General features: G+C 45.7%; 1 protein-coding gene across 1 annotated transcript in view; it reads left to right on the top strand.

The window, feature by feature from the left end:
• The window catches only part of LOC138961359 (serine/threonine-protein kinase 33-like), a 73,832-nt gene extending 53,501 nt beyond the window's left edge, over positions 1-20,331 (top strand). The window contains exons 11-13 of the mRNA XM_070332971.1: positions 9,001-9,198; positions 11,734-11,823; positions 20,176-20,331. Coding sequence (XP_070189072.1) covers positions 9,001-9,198; positions 11,734-11,823; positions 20,176-20,331 — 444 coding nt within the window. The remainder of the gene's footprint in view (positions 1-9,000; positions 9,199-11,733; positions 11,824-20,175) is intronic.
• Positions 20,332-20,337: the final 6 nt, after the last annotated feature.

The following is a 20,337-nucleotide window of genomic DNA, read 5'->3' as shown; positions in this document are numbered from 1 at the left end:
GTTATGCTGGACACAGACCAACACAGACCATAAAACCACAATAGGAAGGTAAAGCAATGTTAATGCAATGTTCTGGTGACAAAAAAAGTAACAGACTGGCTGTCGCTTTTGCGAAATGGACACATTTTAGGAGCCTTTACGCATTTTCGGCAAAACGCTGCCGATTTCGCGTAATAGGCAGCGTTTTGCCGATTACGCGAAATGGGCAAAAATGTTGCCGATTCCGCGAATTCGGCAATTCCGTGAATTCGGCACGACATATATAAACATCCAGGGCTGTTTTCAGTATTGTTGACATGTTCTGTTTGATTAAGGGTATTCAGCTGGTATTTCCTTGTTTTCACTACCTATTTTATTCATGTTTTTATTACTTACTTAGTGGAAGAATTTTTTGTAATGTATGTTTGACTAGATGATTACCCGCTTCGCCGGATACCGGCTTTGCCGGGAAGAAGTAGAGCCGAATACCAGGCTGCGCAAAACACTGGAGACCTTCTAAAAATAGTAACGTGCAGTGACCTTCTAAAAATAGTAACGTAGTAACGGGAATATGGATTGACGCCACACGGAGGAAGGGAGATAATCGCGGCTGAAAACACTGGAGAAGATAAGGAAGAGTTACTGGTAGTGGATCCAGACCAAAAAAAAACAAAATCGGTTCAGCGCGCACAGCGCTGCGCGCTGAGAGCACGTGTTGAAATATCTCATCGACCAGGTTGTGTCCAGGGTGTACCTGAATATGATCACCAAATTTGAAACAGATCCATCGAGAACCTTGGCCGCGCATCGCGCACAGACACACAGACAGACAGACAGACAGACACACAGACACTAGTCGTATATATATATAGATGGTGTGTGCTTTTAATTAAGCGTTCTTGACTATGAATGTAGATGTAAATGCTTGTATAACTGTGTTTTAATTTTAAATGTGTCAAGCGCAAAGAGCATAATTGTAAAGTTATGATGTTGCGCTATATAAATGCTCATTTATTATTATTATTATTATTATTATTATTATTATTATTATCTGAGCTATAGTCATATACTTGAGATTCCATAGCAACTAGAGAATACAGCAGAATGGTGACCACATTTGGTCTATCTGAGCTATAGTCATATACGTAGAGGTTACATGCCGAGTCTCAGTGATTACTGAGACGAGGTGTGTAACCTCTTTATTCCTCCTTTCTTCAGTTATTCAAAGAAAACAGGAGTTTTTGTGCGAAAGTTTGATCGAATCCGAATCACTCAACCAGTCAACCTGCGCAGGCGATCGATTAATGCGCGGTTGTATAGTTCCGTGCAAATCATTCCATTCTGTCAACACTTCTTGTCAGTTTCCCTGTTTTGGACTAAAATCAAGTACACAGATATGCTGTTATTCTGCTGTGGCGGTAAAGGCAGATATTGTGTGTTCTGTTTATGTTTTAGTATCGCTTAGGATAATGTTCTTTCGTCAAATGGGACTAGCAGACGAATTTTTGCACCCGTGTTCCAACGTTAATTACTGTATGAAGTTCAGTTTTCTGGGGAAAATAGTGTATGAAACCACTTTATGTTGTTTAAATTGATGAGATGTGTGCATTTGGTTGCGTGTGATCTGTTTATAAAATGAAATATTGTTGAAAACTGACCGTCGGATTGCAGTACGTCAGTGTTGTCCGAAGAAACTGAGTTAAAAGAAGGGGAACTACTCTTGTCGCTAGAGTATGAGTTACTTGCCTTGGGAATTTGTTTGTGATGAACGGTTTGTGCACGGCAGATCTAGATTCAGAAAACAACCGAACTCATGGATTTTATATGGAGATTCATGTGTTCAGGCCTGTAGTTGTTAATTAAATTACATATTCTTACTCCGAGTCACATATTAGCATTGACGCAGTCGAGATGCTAGGTTGACTGAAAAACGCTATCCCGTCTATAGTATAAGGGAAGCAACCCAAGCAAAAAAGTAGCAAGCTTGCTACCCTGGGTTGCCTCCCGTAGCGTGCATCACGCCACAGATCTCGTACCCGATACGAGACACCCTCATTCGACATCTTTCAGCCAGAGAGACAGGTCGTGCTTGATTTCGCTCCTAGGCCGGTTTTGCTGTCTGCTTGACACCTACCGGCCTCGGCTCCCCGTCTGCTCATAGCTGTTTCTAGCGGTGAGATTGTTCCTTTTTGTTGTTGTTTGCATTGTCATTCTGCTGAGAATTTTTCCGTCCGCGGACTTACGAATTTTGCTCAGTAGTTTGTTGCTGTGGCCGCCATTTTGGTCGCCATTTTTCGCTTACACGTGGTGTTTTTTGCTGGTTAGTTTGGGTCCGTGCTACGGACTTTGAGCGTTTACCAGTAGCATTGGTAGCTGCTTGTAGCTGGTACGTTAGTGCTAGTTTATTCTGCTGAAGTTTTACGTCCTAGAGACTTGTGTATTTTCAGTAGTTTGTTTTTCTCGTGTGACAGCATGTCTGATAGTGAGAAAAGCGAGCGGCTAAGGCCGAGGGTAGGGGCAAAGGCCCTGTTAAACCTAAGTCCTCGGCTTCCACCTCTTCTGCTAGGAACCCCACGGTTTACGTTTCTGACCCGAAGACTAACTTCGTTTTTCCTGTGCCTATTTAGGCTCCGGAGGAAACTTCGTCTGGCTCGCGGGCGGCGGGTGTGGCCGCTACCACGGCCGTTTCTACCCCTGTACCTGCGCCGGAGGCTGGCGCTCTTGTTGCTAGCCTTTTGTCTTCTTTGATTCCAGAAATTCGGACGCTCGTTCGTACAGAAATGTCGCGGACGGACCCTGTTTCCAGCTCTGCCTCCCTCCCGGGGGTGTGCGACCCTCGGTCTTGGCTTCCTTTGTTCCTGATCACCTGTCCAGCCTGCTGGCTTCTGTGATGGCTCTGGAGTCCGTGCACAGGGAGGCGTTTCTCTTCTCGGCCGGCGCTCGGTGGCTTCCGCTTGCGGGAGTGCACCTGAGCAGGTCCCGTTGGGGGATACGGTCGACACAAGGTATGTGCTCGCAGCAGCCGTCCGCGGCAGCTGCACTTCCGGTTCCCGGAAGTAGTGGTTCACTGGTTGCGGACAGACCATGGTCCCCTCCGGTTCGAGCTGCGCTTTACGTAAGCAGTCGTTCGCGGCAGCTTCCTTCCGGCTCCGGCCGGAAGTGGTGGTTCACTGGTTGCGGACAGACCATGGTCCCCTCCGGTTCGAGCTGCTCTTTACGTAAGCAGTCGTTCGCGGCAGCTTCCTTCCGGCTCCGGCCGGAAGTGGTGGTTCACTGGTTGCGGACAGACCATGGTCCCATCCGGTTCGAGCTGCGCTTTACGTAAGCAGCCGTTTGCGGCAGCTTCGCTTCCGGCTCCGGCCGGAAGTGTTGGTTCACTGGTTTGCGGACAGCCCATGGTCCCTTCCGGTTCGAGCCTTGCCCTGCTACAGCAGCCGTTTCCGGCAGCTGCTCTTCCTGCCTGGGCAGGAAATGTAGGTCAAACGGGTCGTGCACAGTCATCTGTCACTTCCGGTTCCGGCCTAGGGCTTGCGGCAGCTTCGCTTCCGGCTCCGGCCGGAAGTGTTGGTTCACTGGTTTGCGGACAGCCCATGGTCCCTTCCGGTTCGAGCCTTGCCCTGCTACAGCAGCCGTTTCCGGCAGCTGCTCTTCCTGCCTGGGCAGGAAATGTAGGTCAAACGGGTCGTGCACAGTCATCTGTCACTTCCGGTTCCGGCCTAGGGCTTCCGGGTTGTGGCTTGCAGACTCCTCAGCACCAGCTATGGCATAGTTCTGCTGTTGCGTCTGCACTCCCTGCTCCTCCCGGCTTTTCCGGTTCGGTTCCCGCTGCTTCCGTTGTGTCGCCGGTGAATTTCGAATACGGTGGTTCTCCTGGGCATACAGGCTTTTTGCCTCTGTTGGGACAGCAGCAGCCACCCACTTCGGTGGTGGCCGCTAGCTCCTCTCTTCAGCTGCCTTCGGTTGTTGGTGACTCTCATCTTCCTCTTAGTCAGGGGTGCGAGTTTCATCGATGGCCAACAGGATGGGCGTTCGGCTTACGGCCTTCCCTCGCAGCGTCATTTGTCGGGTTCTTTTGGCTATGAGCCGTCCCCTTCAGGTGGCGTTTCGGACTTCGGGTCCGTGTGCGAGGAGCAGCTGCCTTCGGCGGCTCTGGCCAGCTTCCGAATTTACGTCAGCAGTCGTTCGCGGCAGCCGCTTCCAGCTCCGGCCGGAAGTAGAGGTTCACTTGCTAGTGCACAGACTACTGTCACGTCTGGTTCGAGCCTTGTCCTATGACAGCGGTCGCCCGCGACAGCTGTTCTTCCGGTTCCGACCGGAAGTGTAGGTTCACTGGTTAGTGCACAGGCTACTGTCACGTCCGGTTCGAGCCTTGCCTTACGTCGGCAGTCGTACGCGACAGCGGCACTTCCGGTTCACGGAAGTAGTGCCTCGTGGGAAGGTGGACAAATAATGATCCCATCCTGCTTGAGCTGCGCTATACGTAAGCAGTCGTTCGCGACAGCTTCTCTTCCGGCTCCGGCTGGAAATGTTAGTTCATCGGTGTGTGGGCAGCCCATGGCCCTTTCCGGTTTGAGCTTTGCCCTTTGCACGGCAGCCATTTCCGGCAGCTTCGCTTCCGGCCTTGGCAGGAGGGTAGGTCAAGCGGGTAGTGCACAGGTTACTGTCACTTCCGGTTCTGGCCTACGGCCTACCTTTGGGTTCCGAGCTTCAGCTCGTAGGTGGCTCAGCACCAGCTTTGGCATAGCGCTGCTGTTGCTGCCGCACTTCCGGCTCCTCCCGGATTTTCCGGTTCAGTTCCCGCTGCTTCCGTTTGGTCGCCGGTGAATTTCGAACAAGGCTTGCCCTATGGGCATACAGGCTTCTTGCCTCTGTTGGGACAGCAGCATCCACACACTCCGGTGGTGGCCGCTAGCTCCTCTCTCCCACTTTCCTTGGTTTTTGATTCCTCTCATCCTCCCCTCAGTTAGGGAATGAGCACAATCGATTGCCAACAGGAAGGACTTCGGTTGGCAAAGAGGAAGCAGCTACTTCTGGTTTGAAGAATCGCCCTTTGTAGCTTTTCGCCTTTTTGCCTTTTCGCCGAGCCCCCCTCTTCGACAGGGGGTGGCCTCCGGCGTCGGTTTCGTTGCTGGTTCCTCAGGGTTCAGCTTCGGAGCCGGCATCGGAATGCCTTGCCGCTCCTGCGCAGGCTTCCTCCTTCGTGCCCTTAGCGGACCAGAGGAAGTTGCCTTGGCCAGGGTCGTCTCGTAGCCGCCTGTTGGCCTTTCCCCGCCCGCGTGCACCGTTTCCGGTCACGCCGGATCTTCTTTCGCTTCTTACGAAGCCGTTGAGGAAGGATTCGGTTCTGCCGCTCTATGGGCAGAATCTCCTATTCTCTGAGGAAGGGGGCTGACAACTTTTGGAACTCAGTTCCATTTCCGAGACTCTCCTGCGGGCGCTTTCTCGCGCTCTGGCAGATTCCTTGGCGCCCTTTCCCCTTAGTAAAGGGCAGGACGCGGAGGAAGTGTCTCACTCCTCTCCACACTTACAAGGGTGAACGAGGCACAGATGAGGCTGTCCTCTCTGCACTATTTCCATGCGGTCTCGTGCGGAAGGGACTTGTTTCTTGCCCACTCCCGGTTTTCTGAGGAGTCGACAAGGAACATTCTCAGTTCGTCATCCTTGGTGGACGGTCTCTCTCCGGCAGCCTGGCCTCTCATGCCAGAAGCAGGGGATTGAGACCAACGGAGAACAGCGGTTCCCTTCTTTTGAGCTTCAATTTGAAAGCAGCAAAAGCAGGCCGCTCCTAAGCAGGCTATACCTAAGCAGACTCAGCCTAAGCGGCCTACGTCCTCAGCTCAGGTAAGATTGTTTCTTTCACAGCCGTCATAGGTACGCTGGGTTTTTGAAACAACAGCCGGCCTTAGGGCTTCGGGGTTTTAGCCTCGGCGGGAGCAACAGCCATTTCATCCGTTGGAGGTGGTGGTTGTTGCTTTCCTTGTGCTTGTGGCTTCGGGCTTCGACATTCTTTCTCTTTCCCAGCGTATGGGTGCTGAGAGGTCGATTTCCGTTTAAAAGGGGGTTTCTGCCTTTGGGCTTCCCCGTTTTCTCTTGCCACGAGCTTCTGGACTCGGTCCAGGTTTGTCTTTCGCCGAGTCTGACTTTGTCTTTCTCTAGCGATCAGACGCGTTCTGGTGTTTCGTCCAAACTTAAGGTTCACTTGAGTTGGCCTCGGAAGTAACATTCAGATTTTCCTGAGGGTGCATTGTCTGGGCATTGCATGTTTGAGAAGTCATTCTTGGCTTGTCACTTTTTCTCAGGTTTTTTGGCTACTCCTCCCCTTTTTGGGCAGAGGTCTAGCTAATGTTCCAGTTTTCTCGGTGCTGGCCTCTAGGCCAGCATCTTTTTCGGCGGCCGAAACTTTTGGTTTCTTACTGTGCCTGTGTACTTTGAGTACTTTGGTGCAATGGCCGGCCTACGGGCAGCAAGGCTCTCGGCCTTAGCCTGTGTTATAGTCTCCTGCCTGTCGTGTTGCGACTTTGGCAATTGGTTCTTGTGACTGCGGATTTCGTCTCTTCCTCTTCTCCATCATGCTTGCATGATGTGAGTTGGGACGATTTCTGCGGGGTTGGGCTTCCGGCCTGGTCACCCCTTTTTCACTTGCAACTATGACTATTACTGAGAACTCTGGTCTCGGGAGGCTGACGGCTGGTTCGCTTCACGGTTTTCCGTCTTTCTTACCAGCTTCGTCCTTTCTGTTTCGGGTTTTTTGATTCATTTTCAATTACCTACAAGCAGTCTGCTCTGCGATCACGCTGGCTTTTGTCATTTTGTTTCCGGTCTCCGGTCACATTAGGATTTGGCCACTGCGGGTCCGCATTTGCGGTGCTTATGCACTACCTTAGGTCGCTTCGTCCCCTTTTTTACCCCTCTCTCTGCTTTCGCAGGGATGGGCAGGGGACGACCGGTGACCGTCTCCCTTGAGTTTTGCTCATTGAGTTGGACCCTGGTACTTGATACTCAGGCGTCTCTCTCTTTCCGGTTTGGAGTTTGGTCACTCTTCCGGAGCTGACTGTTCTCTCAACGGCCTTTTGGGCCTCACTCCATCCCAAAGTTTTCTTACTTTGGCATGGTTGCCTTATGGTCTCCGTGAGGGTCGGTCCTTTTCAGGGCTTAGCCGGCAACCTTACGCACGGATCTTTTCCAGGCCATTAGCATTTCCTTCCATTTAAGGGGGGGGGGGGGGGCAGCTTGTCCTTCCCTCTACTTGGTCGGGTTTATCCAAGACTGGGGTCCTTTTCCGGACTGTTTTACGGTTCAGAAGATTGGAAGAAGTGCTGGGCACAGCTTACTGGCTCTCTGAGGTCGTCTTTCGCATTTCTTGCCGGAGAGACATCTCGGCTGTCAATCAGGGTGGTTCTCGGTCCGTTTCTGTCCTTTGGCAGTGGGCCAGTTCCTGGCAAGGGTTTAGAGTGAGTCAGTGGTTGCTTTCTCACGGGATCCTTTCCTGACTTTTGGCAGTGGGCCAGTTTCTTGGCAAGGGATTTTCTTGCCCTCCGCCTTGTCATAGCTTATGCTATCTTTCCCTCGGCTCGGCCCGAGCCCATTTCCAGGGCCTGGGCCTCCTCCTTGGCCTTTTTGGCCTATGGGGTTTGGATGATGTCCTGCGCACAGCTTCTGGCGCTAGGATTTTGTCTTATCAGGTTCTGCAGACATTGCTGCCCTCTGTCAGGATGGGTCTCGGCCTATTCCTTCCTTGGCGGCAGCTGGCTTTTGTCTCTCCAGAACTTTAGAGTGAGTTTGAACTTTTTGATCTTACCCACCACCTTGTTGGAGTTATCTGCTAATATGTGACTCGGAGTAAGAATATGTAATTTAATCGAAAATTTTTAATTAAATTTTCATTTGATTAATATACTTACCCGAGTCACATAGGTAATTCCCTCCCACCTTCCCCGCTTTTAGTTTCTTTGTATTCTAGAAGTCGAATGAGGGTGTCTCGTATCGGGTACGAGATCTGTGGCGTGATGCACGCTACGGGAGGCAACCCAGGGTAGCAAGCTTGCTACTTTTTTGCTTGGGTTGCTTCCCTTATACTATAGACGGGATAGCGTTTTTCAGTCAACCTAGCATCTCGACTGCGTCAATGCTAATATGTGACTCGGGTAAGTATATTAATCAAATGAAAATTTAATTAAAAATTTTCGATTTAAATGCGGTATGTTTGTATTGTTTGCTCCTGAGATGTATACTTCGTACGTATAGAGCGTTCGGAACTTTTCAGTCGCAAAAGTAGTACCGAAACAAAACAGCTTCTCAACCCATTGCACTATCGAGAATTCAGGCTGTTGCTGGCTCGTTATTTGTTTGGTTGCTGGGTCATTATCGAAAAATAACAAGCTCTACAAGTTTACAGAGGTAAAGAAGCAGAGGGGGGAATAATTGAGATTCCATAGCAACTATAGAATACAGCAGAATGTTGACCACATTTGGTCTATTCTGAGCTATAGTCATATACTTGAGATTCCATAGAAACTATAGAATACAGCAGAATGTTGACCACATTTGGTCTATCTGAGCTATAGTCATATACTTGAGATTCCATAGCAACTAGAGAATACAGCAGAATGTTGACCACATTTGGTCTATCTGAGCTATAGTCATATACTTGAGATTCCATAGCTGAAGCTTTAATGCTCCTTGTGTAAGCCAACATGATAAAAGTGCTCTCAGATCTAATCTGAATGAGGCTTCTGCACGGGGTAAAAGCACCCTTTAACTTAAACACATGAAGACAATCAACAGCCTGGCTGCTACATTCCTGTACAGATAGAGAATTTGTGGGTTGAATTAATTTTCAAGTGACACCAGTGTTAGCCTGTTAGATTAGTTCAGCAAAATAAATTCCCCATGTCTTTTCATGTGCAAAGCCTGCAGGGCAGATATGTGGAGGTGAACTGATCATCTGGTCCATTATATTTCAGTTGTGGGATAATTACTTGGCGTTCTATTAATTTTAAACGATGTGCAATTGTTCTGTAGGGTCTGGAGCGTGACAAAAACGAGCCCACCAACGTTTTAGAAATGATGAAGATGTGGAAGGATGAGTTGAAGCAGGACAATGCAATTGCTGACTCAGTGGACTCGAGTAGTACGGATTTACCACAACTAGCATCACCGGCAATGGCCCACTCACAGGGATCTGCGGTAGACAAGTCTGCAAGTTTTAACAGAGAAAAGGTAAGTCCATAACAAGTGACTCCACAATGTGCTGTTTTCTTCCACACAGCTGATTGCTATAGTTCTCTCTCACAGCTGATTGCTATAGTTCTCTCTCACAGCTGATTGCTATAGTTCTCTCTCACAGCTGATTGCTATAGTTCTCTCTCACAGCTGATTGCTATAGTTCTCTCTCACAGCTGATTGCTATAGTTCTCTCTCACAGCTGATTGCTATAGTTCTCTCTCACAGCTGATTGCTATAGTTCTCTCTCACAGCTGATTGCTATAGTTCTCTCTCACAGCTGATTGCTATAGTTCTCTCTCACAGCTGATTGCTATAGTTCTCTCTCACAGCTGATTGCTATAGTTCTCTCTCACAGCTGATTGCTATAGTTCTCTCTCACAGCTGATTGCTATAGTTCTCTCTCACAGCTGATTGCTATAGTTCTCTCTCACAGCTGATTGCTATAGTTCTCTCTCACAGCTGATTGCTATAGCTAGTTCTCTCTCACAGCTGATTGCTATAGTTCTCTCTCACAGCTGATTGCTATAGCTAGTTCTCTCTCACAGCTGATTGCTATAGTTCTCTCTCACAGCTGATTGCTATAGTTCTCTCTCACAGCTGATTGCTATAGTTCTCTCTCACAGCTGATTGCTATAGTTCTCTCTCACAGCTGATTGCTATAGTTCTCTCTCACAGCTGATTGCTATAGTTCTCTCTCACAGCTGATTGCTATAGCTAGTTCTCTCTCACAGCTGATTGCTATAGTTCTCTCTCACAGTTGATTGCTATAGTTCTCTCTCACAGCTGATTGCTATAGTTCTCTCTCACAGTGGACTGGGTGGCCGAGTGGTAACGCACTTGCGCTCGGAAGCGAGAGGTTGCTAGTTCGACCCTGGGTCAGGGCGTTAGCAATTTTCTCCCCCCTTTCTTAACCTAGGTGGTGGGTTCAAGTGCTAGTCTTTCGGATGAGACAAAAAACCGAGGTCCCTTCGTGTACACTACATTGGGGTGTGCACGTTAAAGATCCCACGATTGACAAAAGGGTCTTTCCTGGCAAAATTGTATAGGCATAGATAAAAAAAAATGTCCACCAAAATACCCGTGTGACTTGGAATAATAGGCCGTGAAAAGTAGGATATGCGCCGAAATGGCTGCGATCTGCTGGTCGATGTGAATGCGTGATGTATTGTGTAAAATATTCCATCTCACACGGCATAAATAGATCCCTGCGCCTTGAGTCCGAGTCTGGAGATACGCGCGCGATATAAGATGATATAAGGCGCGATATATAACATAACAGTGGAACCCCCTTTTAAGACCTCCAACAACCTCAGCAAGTCAGCTCTTACGAAGGAGGGTCAGTCTTAAAATGGGGGTCATTTTACAGAGGTTATTAACAGAAAGTCTGAGAAAACAAGGTCTTACGAAGGAGGGTCAGTCTTAAAATGGGGGTCATTTTACAGAGGTTATTAACAGAAAGTCTGAGAAAACAAGGTCTTAAAAAGGAGGGAGTCTTAAAATGGGGGTCATTTTACAGAGGTTATTAACAGAAAGTCTGAGAAAACAAGGTCTTAAAAAGGAGGGAGTCTTAAAATGGGGGTCATTTTACAGAGGTTATTAACAGAAAGTCTGAGAAAACAAGGTCTTAAAAAGGAGGGAGTCTTAAATTGGAGAGTCTTAAAAGGGGGTTCCACTGTATTTCAAGAAACAAAACTGTATTTACCAACAAGTCTTGAAGAAAACTCCCCTGTTATATTTGAAGGAATACCATTATCAGTCCTGGGAACCCATACAATTTCGCCGTATTTTGTACGCATGATTGTCTAGAATACGATCAGTAGGGCCAGTGGAAAAAAATACGATGAGAAAAATTCCTAGACTACTTTCCTTCACAAGCACAACCCGAAGCCGATCCAGGTGTCCGCTCACGCTGGGGGCCGTACATTGCCGGGACTGCTGTACCTTGACACATGATTAAGAGTTTTTATTAGAAAACATTAAAAGAAGCATTTGTTTTGAATGTATTGGTTAACTTAATTAACGGTGAAATAGACAGGTGTGAAGCATGTTTAAATCATGGATGTTCAAATGTAGTGTGGAGTACGCTCATTTTTTTTCTGAAAATACACCAAGTTTGTTTGAGAATACTCCAAGTGCAAAACGGGGGTTCCCAGGTCTGCATTATATATTAATGCAAACAAGTATTATTTCAGTATTTTGAAAAAGTCCCTTTATGAAATAAGAAGGTAGAAATCTAGCCAAACATGACTGATCCCAATGATTCAGACCGAGAGGAGAAATGCTTTCTGTAATGTACAGGCCTTCTAGAGAATACAGCAGAATTTTGACCACATTTGGTCTATCTGAGCTATAGTCATTACTTGAGATTCCATAGCAACTATAGAATGCAGAAAAGCATAGATATCATCTCCTTTCAGTTTCACACTGTCTTATGCGTTTTTTGTTGCTGAAATGCTACTCCGATCAAGCGGAAACACAAATTATCAATTGTTAAATAGCCAGTCTCTGTAGTTGTTGTCTATCTAACAGAGTGGCTCCAGACATCATGTCACCAGGGCGAGGGAGGTTAAACGAAACAGCTTATCACCCCCTGGGCCATCTACGTCTCTCAAAGCTGGGGTAAGTACATTTCACACTTCATGGATTAAAATATTTTGTTATGCAATGTGGAAAAGTCTGTATATAACTTCCACCATCTTTCTTTGGTGTCTTTCTCACTGTTCTCTTCCCCTCCTTATTTAAACCTCACAGCTCTGACATAGCAATTTTAGTGACAGCATAATTATCTTTGCAGCTGATGTCACGTACTTGATTTACTGATTAAATGGAAAAAATGGCATTTATAGCTTCCATCAAAATAAGAGCTATAGTCGACTGATCCACATGTTCAAAAGATCTAAGCAGTTGAAAACTGAAACTTGGCATCAGTCCCACTTGTTTTGAATGCATTGGGCGGCCTTATAGTCTGGCAGTGAAGTTGTCACTGTTTTGAATGCATTGGGCGGCCTTCTAGTCTGGCAGTGAAGTTGTCACTGTTTTGAATGCATTGGGCGGCCTTATAGTCTGGCAGTGAAGTTGTCACTGTTTTGAATGCATTGGGCGGCCTTATAGTCTGGCAGTGAAGTTGTCACTGTTTTGAATGCATTGGGCGGCCTTATAGTCTGGCAGTGAAGTTGTCACTGTTTTGAATGCATTGGGCGGCCTTATAGTCTGGCAGTGAAGTTGTCACTGTTTTGAATGCATTGGGCGGCCTTCTAGTCTGGCAGTGAAGTTGTCACTGTTTTGAATGCATTGGGCGGCCTTATAGTCTGGCAGTGAAGTTGTCACTGTTTTGAATGCATTGGGCGGCCTTATAGTCTGGCAGTGAAGTTGTCACTGTTTTGAATGCATTGGGCGGCCTTATAGTCTGGCAGTGAAGTTGTCACTGTTTTGAATGCATTGGGCGGCCTTATAGTCTGGCAGTGAAGTTGTCACTGTTTTGAATGCATTGGGCGGCCTTATAGTCTGGCAGTGAAGTTGTCACTGTTTTGAATGCATTGGGCGGCCTTATAGTCTGGCAGTGAAGTTGTCACTGTTTTGAATGCATTGGGCGGCCTTATAGTCTGGCAGTGAAGTTGTCACTGTTTTGAATGCATTGGGCGGCCTTATAGTCTGGCAGTGAAGTTGTCACTGTTTTGAATGCATTGGGCGGCCTTCTAGTCTGGCAGTGAAGTTGTCACTGTTTTGAATGCATTGGGCGGCCTTATAGTCTGGCAGTGAAGTTGTCACTGTTTTGAATGCATTGGGCGGCCTTATAGTCTGGCAGTGAAGTTGTCACTGTTTTGAATGCATTGGGCGGCCTTATAGTCTGGCAGTGAAGTTGTCACTGTTTTGAATGCATTGGGCGGCCTTATAGTCTGGCAGTGAAGTTGTCACTGTTTTGAATGCATTGGGCGGCCTTATAGTCTGGCAGTGAAGTTGTCACTGTTTTGAATGCATTGGGCGGCCTTATAGTCTGGCAGTGAAGTTGTCACTGTTTTGAATGCATTGGGCGGCCTTCTAGTCTGGCAGTGAAGTTGTCACTGTTTTACTGTCACTGTGGCTGATGGGGTCTATGTCGACCAAAAGAGTGGGATTCCCTGTAGGTGGAGCAATATCAGCGAAACACTACTGGAACTAGACCCTGTGGGATTCCCTGTATACAGGAAATCCCTCTACAGGAACTCCACCTACAGAGAATCCCACGCTTTTGGTCGACATAGACCCCATCAGTGTTACTGTGCTTCATTGACAAGTTGCTGTGTCTGAGTGACGCGGCATCACTTAAGGTGTTACGAGTGTGTTCAAGTTGCGGTTCTTGCTAATGTTTTCACTCACTGAGTTACTTGCCTTGATTGCGACGGCGTATACGCACGGTCCAGTGTGCATTCGACAGGGGGTGCCCAATATGCACGGCTAGAACTAAGATACTTCTTGATTTCAGTAAATAGTTTCATTACATGTCAACTAGTTTGTTTTTAAATGATTTTTTAGAGATCACCAAATGGTATTGTGTGAATAACATCATTCGGTCGATTGTACGCACGGCGCCGTGCTTCTAGTAGCTCTCAGGCCATTCCGTCTTTCCGGTATGGAAACAGACGTGTTTCTGGCGAAAGAATCGGCGTTTTCAACTCGCCATATCTTCATATTCATTCGGACTAGAACAACGAAATATAACTTTCTTGTAAAAAATATCCCCAGCCTTGCGACTCTGGTATAAGTCATTTTGTTACGCGAAGCGGCCTTTGGTAGGTACGACAGTTTTAGTCACCCAAGTAAATATATATATCTAAAATGCACGTGGACGAGTTTTTCAATGGCGTATTTGAAGTCTGTGAATGTTGTGATTACAAATCATTTCGGGGCACCCCTCAGTCTATACGTACAGACAAACAAATTGCATGGAACGAAAGTTGAGAGGCTGGACTGTAAGTTGTTGTTTTGACTTCTACAAATCTCGCAGGTCTTTCATGCAAAACAGACTCAAAATTGCATTTTTCACGCAAGTGTTACAGTGTAGATGACGAGACTATCGAAGGAATGGAATTTTTTTTTATACACTTGCCTACAGATATAATAGACAGATACTGTCTATTTATATCTATGACTTACCCTAGCCCAAATGTTAGAATAAAGACCATACTTTGCTCTTTTGAATGATGTATGATTTGGCACTGTACACAGGATTTTAGACCTGCCCCCGAAGTGATTTTTCCATAAACCCGTCAAAAAGCTCACTCTGTTTTGACCGTAAAAAGCACCCAAATGCAGTCAATTTCTAACCTGTGTCGTGTGTTCGAAGGAGTACATCTCAGCGATGCCATTGCCTTGCAACCTCAAAGAAATATATTTTAATAACCTAAACCCGCTAAATGAACGTTTTTTTTAGTGTGAAATAAAAGCCGGAGATTTGCTTCGTTTCTTTGCTGCGACACAAAACCAAAACCAACTATAGATCTGCGGTGACATTATGAGTTCGTTTTTGACATTGCAGTGAAGTTGCGTGGATCTTCGACGATTCCCGTTCGGTTTAATGTGGATGGACCTTTGATTGAATGTAACTGCTTTGAAAAGTTACAACATGAGTCCTTGGGATCGATGTTTTTCGGTAAACTTCTTCGTATCCTTGACTTTACTTTTGACTTGAACAGATCCAGATCGGCTGGGGCTGTTGATCGCCTACACAGATCTATATGAAGTTGACTCGACACGGCGAGCCGCCGAATCCGTGCTCTCTCGTCGGTCCTACCCCCAAATCCCTTACCAGCCTCAGACTCCACCACACCATTCTAACCTCACTGGCGCACTTTGTGTGATTATCCCTTCCTCATGTGTGTGTGTGTGTGTTGTTTGTTGTGTGAGTGCGTGCCGGCGGGCGGGCGTGTGTGTGCCCGTGTGTCTTTGTGTCTGTGCATGTCGTCTTGAGTGCGAGAAAGCGAAGTTTTGAGAAATAGTGACAGATAAATAGTTTAAGAAAGGAAATAGTTTAACTAAGTGAGAGTGGGCGTCCATTACGGCATTGCGAAGCGGACCTGCGCATCTACACGCTTTGTTTGTCTGTTTATGTGTTCGTGTGTGGATGTGTGTGTGTGTGTGTCACAGTTAATATGTGTCCATTTGGTTGTATGAGTGTGAAAGTGTAGGTATTAAAGGGGGGGGGGGGGGAGGGTGAGGACCTATGCGTTTGGCTTCATAGTTCCTTCATACGAGTAACTTTGTTAACAGTTCATTATTCAGACACAGATTAACAAGTTATAGAATGTTCGTGTAGAACAGACACTTAGCCACAAAAAACACCTGGTTTTGAAATAAATTATTACCTCGATTCCGTTCAAAGGAGCTTTCCCCAAACACCTTTTTAACAATATCCAATTGATCTATGAGGTATGGGTCCATGCGACCCTGAGGCCCCCTACGAGGTACAGAGGATGCCTATTTGCGGTCAGGGGGAAAATTGAGAAGGGGGGGCGGGGACCGATACTGGAACCCCCAACCTTTCTACACATTGCTAACAGGAACCTGTGCACAAAATGTGTAATGCATCTCACGACAGATTATTTTTTCGGGGGGGGGGGGGGGGGGGCGCATTCTTATGATTAGCCTAAGTCGCTTCGCGTCCTCGATTTAGACTTTTGAATTCAAAGTACACCCCTTTTACAAAGTAACTGATTCACCCAGGTGTGTGTGTATGTGCGTGTGTCTGTGTGCTTGTCTGTGTGTTTGTGTGAGTGTAGTGCGATTCAGAGACACCTACTGGACAGATCTTCATGAAACTCCGTCTCCAGTTGGAAATGTCCTCCCTGTTGTGGATGGTAGGAGCGGGGTTTTGGACAGGGAGGACATTTTCAACTTGAGACGGAGTTTGAGGTAACGTGATGCATTATAACTGAAATACACAATTAGTAGTGTCCCAATATGCAAGTGTGTTCGTATCATCAACTGATAAAAAGTGTGTCCGTAGTTTTTGGTTACGCGTCGCAGTGTTAGCTGTGTAGGACCTCCCACAGTCCAATGCCGCGAATTGTTGTTACAGTCCCAGACTTTTTTATGTACGGAATCCGGTAGTCTTTTTGTTGTTGTTAAATAATTATATTGCCAAACGTTATGACATTTTGGGATAATTGAACGAGTTTCAATACACATTTGCTGAGCACCTGTGTGCTAAAAGGAAATGTCGCTTGTTTTTATCAAAACTCAAAACTAATTTTCAATGTTTATTCGTGCAAACCGTCACACAAACATGCGTGCCTCTGTGAGTATACGCGTGGCTGCTTTCGTAGTTCAGGCTAGATTACATTGAGTCAGCTGTGTTAGGGTGCAAGCGTTTTAATAATTTACCCCACGCCAAATCCCCCCCCCCCCCCCCACACCCCGATACCTGTCAAATTCCCTCATGCTCAAAATGCATGAACAATTCCGTTACCTTAGATCATCACCAGAAAAAATCCTCCGGATCACAAAGATCAGGACGAAAACATAGCGAAACACTTTAGATATCTGATACCGACTTTATGTAATGCGCTTCAAAATCATATTTGAGAGAGAGAGGGAGAGAGAGAGAGAGAGAGAGAGAGAGAGAGAGAGAGAGAGAGAGAGAGAGAGAGAGAGAGAGAGAGAGAGAGAGAGAGAGAGAGAGAGAGAGAGAGAGAGAGAGAGAGAGAGAGAGAGAGAGAGAGAGAGAGAGAGAGAGAGAGTATGTATGCATGTATTCCAATTGTAAATAGTCAGAAATATAGTTATTGACTGTGTACTTATTCTTATCGCTATGAGGGGTTGAAATTGCTTGTGTGTGTGTGTGTGTGTGTGTGTCTGAGGTTATTGGAATTGTAAATCGCTTTGAGCTGTAAATCAGGACAGATGTTTATGAAACCTTGCAAACAAGTTTTGTGACCCCCACCCCTTCACCCGGATTCAAACACTTGGGTCAGTGCGCATGCTCTACGAACTGACCTGCTGGGCTCACAAATGATTTATTTCTTCACTTTTTTTCAGCCAAGATATGGGGTGGGGCGGGAAACATTTTTGAGTAAGAAAAAAGGAAAGGCTTTAAAAAAAAAATTTTTTTAAAGGTATTGTGAACAGTGAACTTATTTGTATTCAAATGTGGTTATAAATTGAGATGACATTTTGTGTTATAACGTTTTTACCACTAAATTAAAACAGTCTGGTTTTCTTCGCGTTTTCGATTTACACTCTTGATTTATAAATACTGACACTCATCTTACAAACTGTTTGATCCACCCTGGTGTGTGTGTGTGTGTGTGTGTGTGTGTGTGTGTGTGTGTGTGTGTGTGTGTTTGTGATTAGTGGGGTGGGCGGGTGGTGGAGGGGGGGTGGTATTGGATCGGGGGGGGGGGGGGGGGGGGTGTTGGCAGGGGGTATCGGTGCACTAAAGGCACCAAGTGTTTGGGTGTATGTGTTTGTATTGCGATTCAGAGAAAACTACTATACAGATTTTTATGAAACTCTGCACACTTCTCCCTACCACCTGACCTACTGGGCTCCCAAATGAATGTTTTCATCTTTTTTTGTCAGTCAAGATATGGGGGTGGGGGTGGTGTGGGGATAATTGTGGAGTAAGCAATAAGGAAACACCTTATGGTTTTCTTAGGTATTGCAACGGTATATAGTGAAGTTAGCTGTGTTCAAATTTGTTTATGATCTGTCGAGCCAATTTTGTGTTACAACGTTTTTGAGTGATAATTGTATGTGTACGCTCTCGCCAATCCTGGATATATAATTTTCGGCATGCACATTGATAAGTGCCGTATTATAATAAAGTGATACTCTCCATTCTTTTATCTACACAAAGTAATGTTTTATTTATCTTTTCTAAAGATAACAAGAAGAGCAAACGCTCGATCGAGTCACTTTCGCAGTTCTGAATATTATATGAGGCATCAGATGGACAGGAAGAAATTGCTATTCACAACACAATGAGTCACGTTCACATAAAATTTGAGCCCGGTCACTTTTATAGTTTCCGAGAAAAGCCCAACGTTAAGTTGTGTGTTGCCGAACAGAAAAGGCTAGTTATCTCCCTTGTTTTTCTGATAACGTTCGTAAAAGGCTACAGATGTAAATACTTTGATGTAAAGAATAATCCTACAAAGTTTCAATCACATCCGATGAACTTTGTCAAAGATATAAAATGTCTAATTTTTCCTTTAACGCTGACCTGTGACCTTGAAAAAGGTCAAAGGTCAACGAAACCATCGTTAAAGTGTAGAGGTCATTGGAGGTCACGACTAAACAAAATATGAGCCCGATCGCTTTGATAGTTTCCGAGAAAAGATATAAAATGTCTAATTTTTCCTTTGACGCTGACCTGTGACCTTGAAAAAGGTCAAAGGTCAACGAAACCATCGTTAAAGTGTAGAGGTCATTGGAGGTCACGACTAAACAAAATATGAGCCCGATCGCTTTGATAGTTTCCGAGAAAAGTCCAACGTTAAGGTGGTGTCTACGGACGGCCGGCCGGCCGGACAGACTAACACTGACCGATTACATAGAGTCACTTTTTCTCAAGTGACTCAATAAAAATGTCAGTTAGGATGACATTACGAATTACAGTGTTTTCTGCAAGGTCATATGTGTCCACCCGGTACCCCCCAAAACTGACAAAACTCTTATAAAAAAAATGAATAAGAAAACAACGTTTTTTGTCTGTCTGCAGTTGTGGACATATAGCTTAGAGAAACATGTGCTCAAAATGTGTAATGGATTTCACGTGCGATTTTTTTTTTTTCTTGGGTTGAGGAGAGGGGGTGGGGGGGTGGGGGGCGTATGCCCCTTGATCAGTCTCGGGCGCTATCTGCGACCTCGATTTACTCTCTTGAATTCTAAAAACACCCCCCTTACAAACTAACTTATCTACCCTGGTGTATATATATATATATATATGTGTGTGTGTGTGTGTGTGTGTGTGGTGTGCGATTCATAGAAATATACTGGACAGATCTTCATGAAACTTTGCACACAAATGTTCCGACCCCCAACCCTTCACCCTGATTCAAACTCATGTATCACAAGTCCAGCGCTCTACCAACTGACCTACAGCGCTCCCAAATTATTTATTTTTATCATTTTTGTCAGTCAAGATATGGGGTTGGGGTTGGTACGGGAATAATTGTGAAGCAGACAATAAGGCAACAACTTATTTTGTTTACATGTATTGTATCTGTATACAGTGAACTTAGCTGTGTTCAAGTTTAGTTATGTTCTGTCGAGCGAATTTTTTTTAAATACGTTTTTACTACTAAAGGAGTGATAATTTTATGTGTACGCCCTCGAGAAACCTCGATCATTTTCTGAAAATGCATGTTGATAAGTACCGTTTTATGATAAAGTTATACTCTCTATTCATTTATCTACACAAACTAATGTTTCATTTATAGAGCTAAATATGTCAGTTGGGATCATGTTAAGAATCGCAGTGTTTTTCGCAAAATCGTACTTGACAACCCCCAGTAAAAAAATTCTAAAAAAAAGGTTAATAAGGCTGCCACCTTTTTTCTTTGCACAGATGTGTCCATATTGCTTAGAAGAACCTGTGCACAAAATGTGTAATGTTTCTGTCGAGCGATTTGAACACACAAGTAACCCCTTAAGCACAGTGTAGTATGATTGATTAGCATTATCCATACACTTGTAATAACCAGTGATGGCGCTAGTATTTTTTCAAACCGGTACACACACTTTTATGATGCAAACTGTCCTGAAAAAAATGGTAGGCTGGTCGTTGGAACCAGTAAGAGTCCAACTCAGAGTACTGGTTTTGTTGTTTTACCAACGAAAAAACCCGGTAGTTCTAAAAATCAACCGGTAGATCATACCAGCAGCCGATTTTTTTCCGGTATTTTCTTATTTCAACGGACAACCGGTAAAATACCAGTAAACGCCAATACTGAATAACTCGATCTTTGCTGATCTCACTGTGTCTCATTACAGGGGGGGAGAAAGTCACAAGGGCTGGCAGTGCCGAAATCCTATGTCAGGCCCACAACGCCGACAACCCATTCCAAAACTTCCACCGGCAACGGACTGGCAAACTCCTCCAGTAAAACCTCCATCGTCAGCTCCACACCAAAGACCAAGAAGAAATGACCATTC

This window comes from Littorina saxatilis, linkage group LG3, assembly GCF_037325665.1.
Source record: "Littorina saxatilis isolate snail1 linkage group LG3, US_GU_Lsax_2.0, whole genome shotgun sequence".
Classification (NCBI taxonomy): domain Eukaryota; kingdom Metazoa; phylum Mollusca; class Gastropoda; order Littorinimorpha; family Littorinidae; genus Littorina; species Littorina saxatilis.
This window is presented reverse-complemented; position numbering and strand designations above follow the sequence as displayed.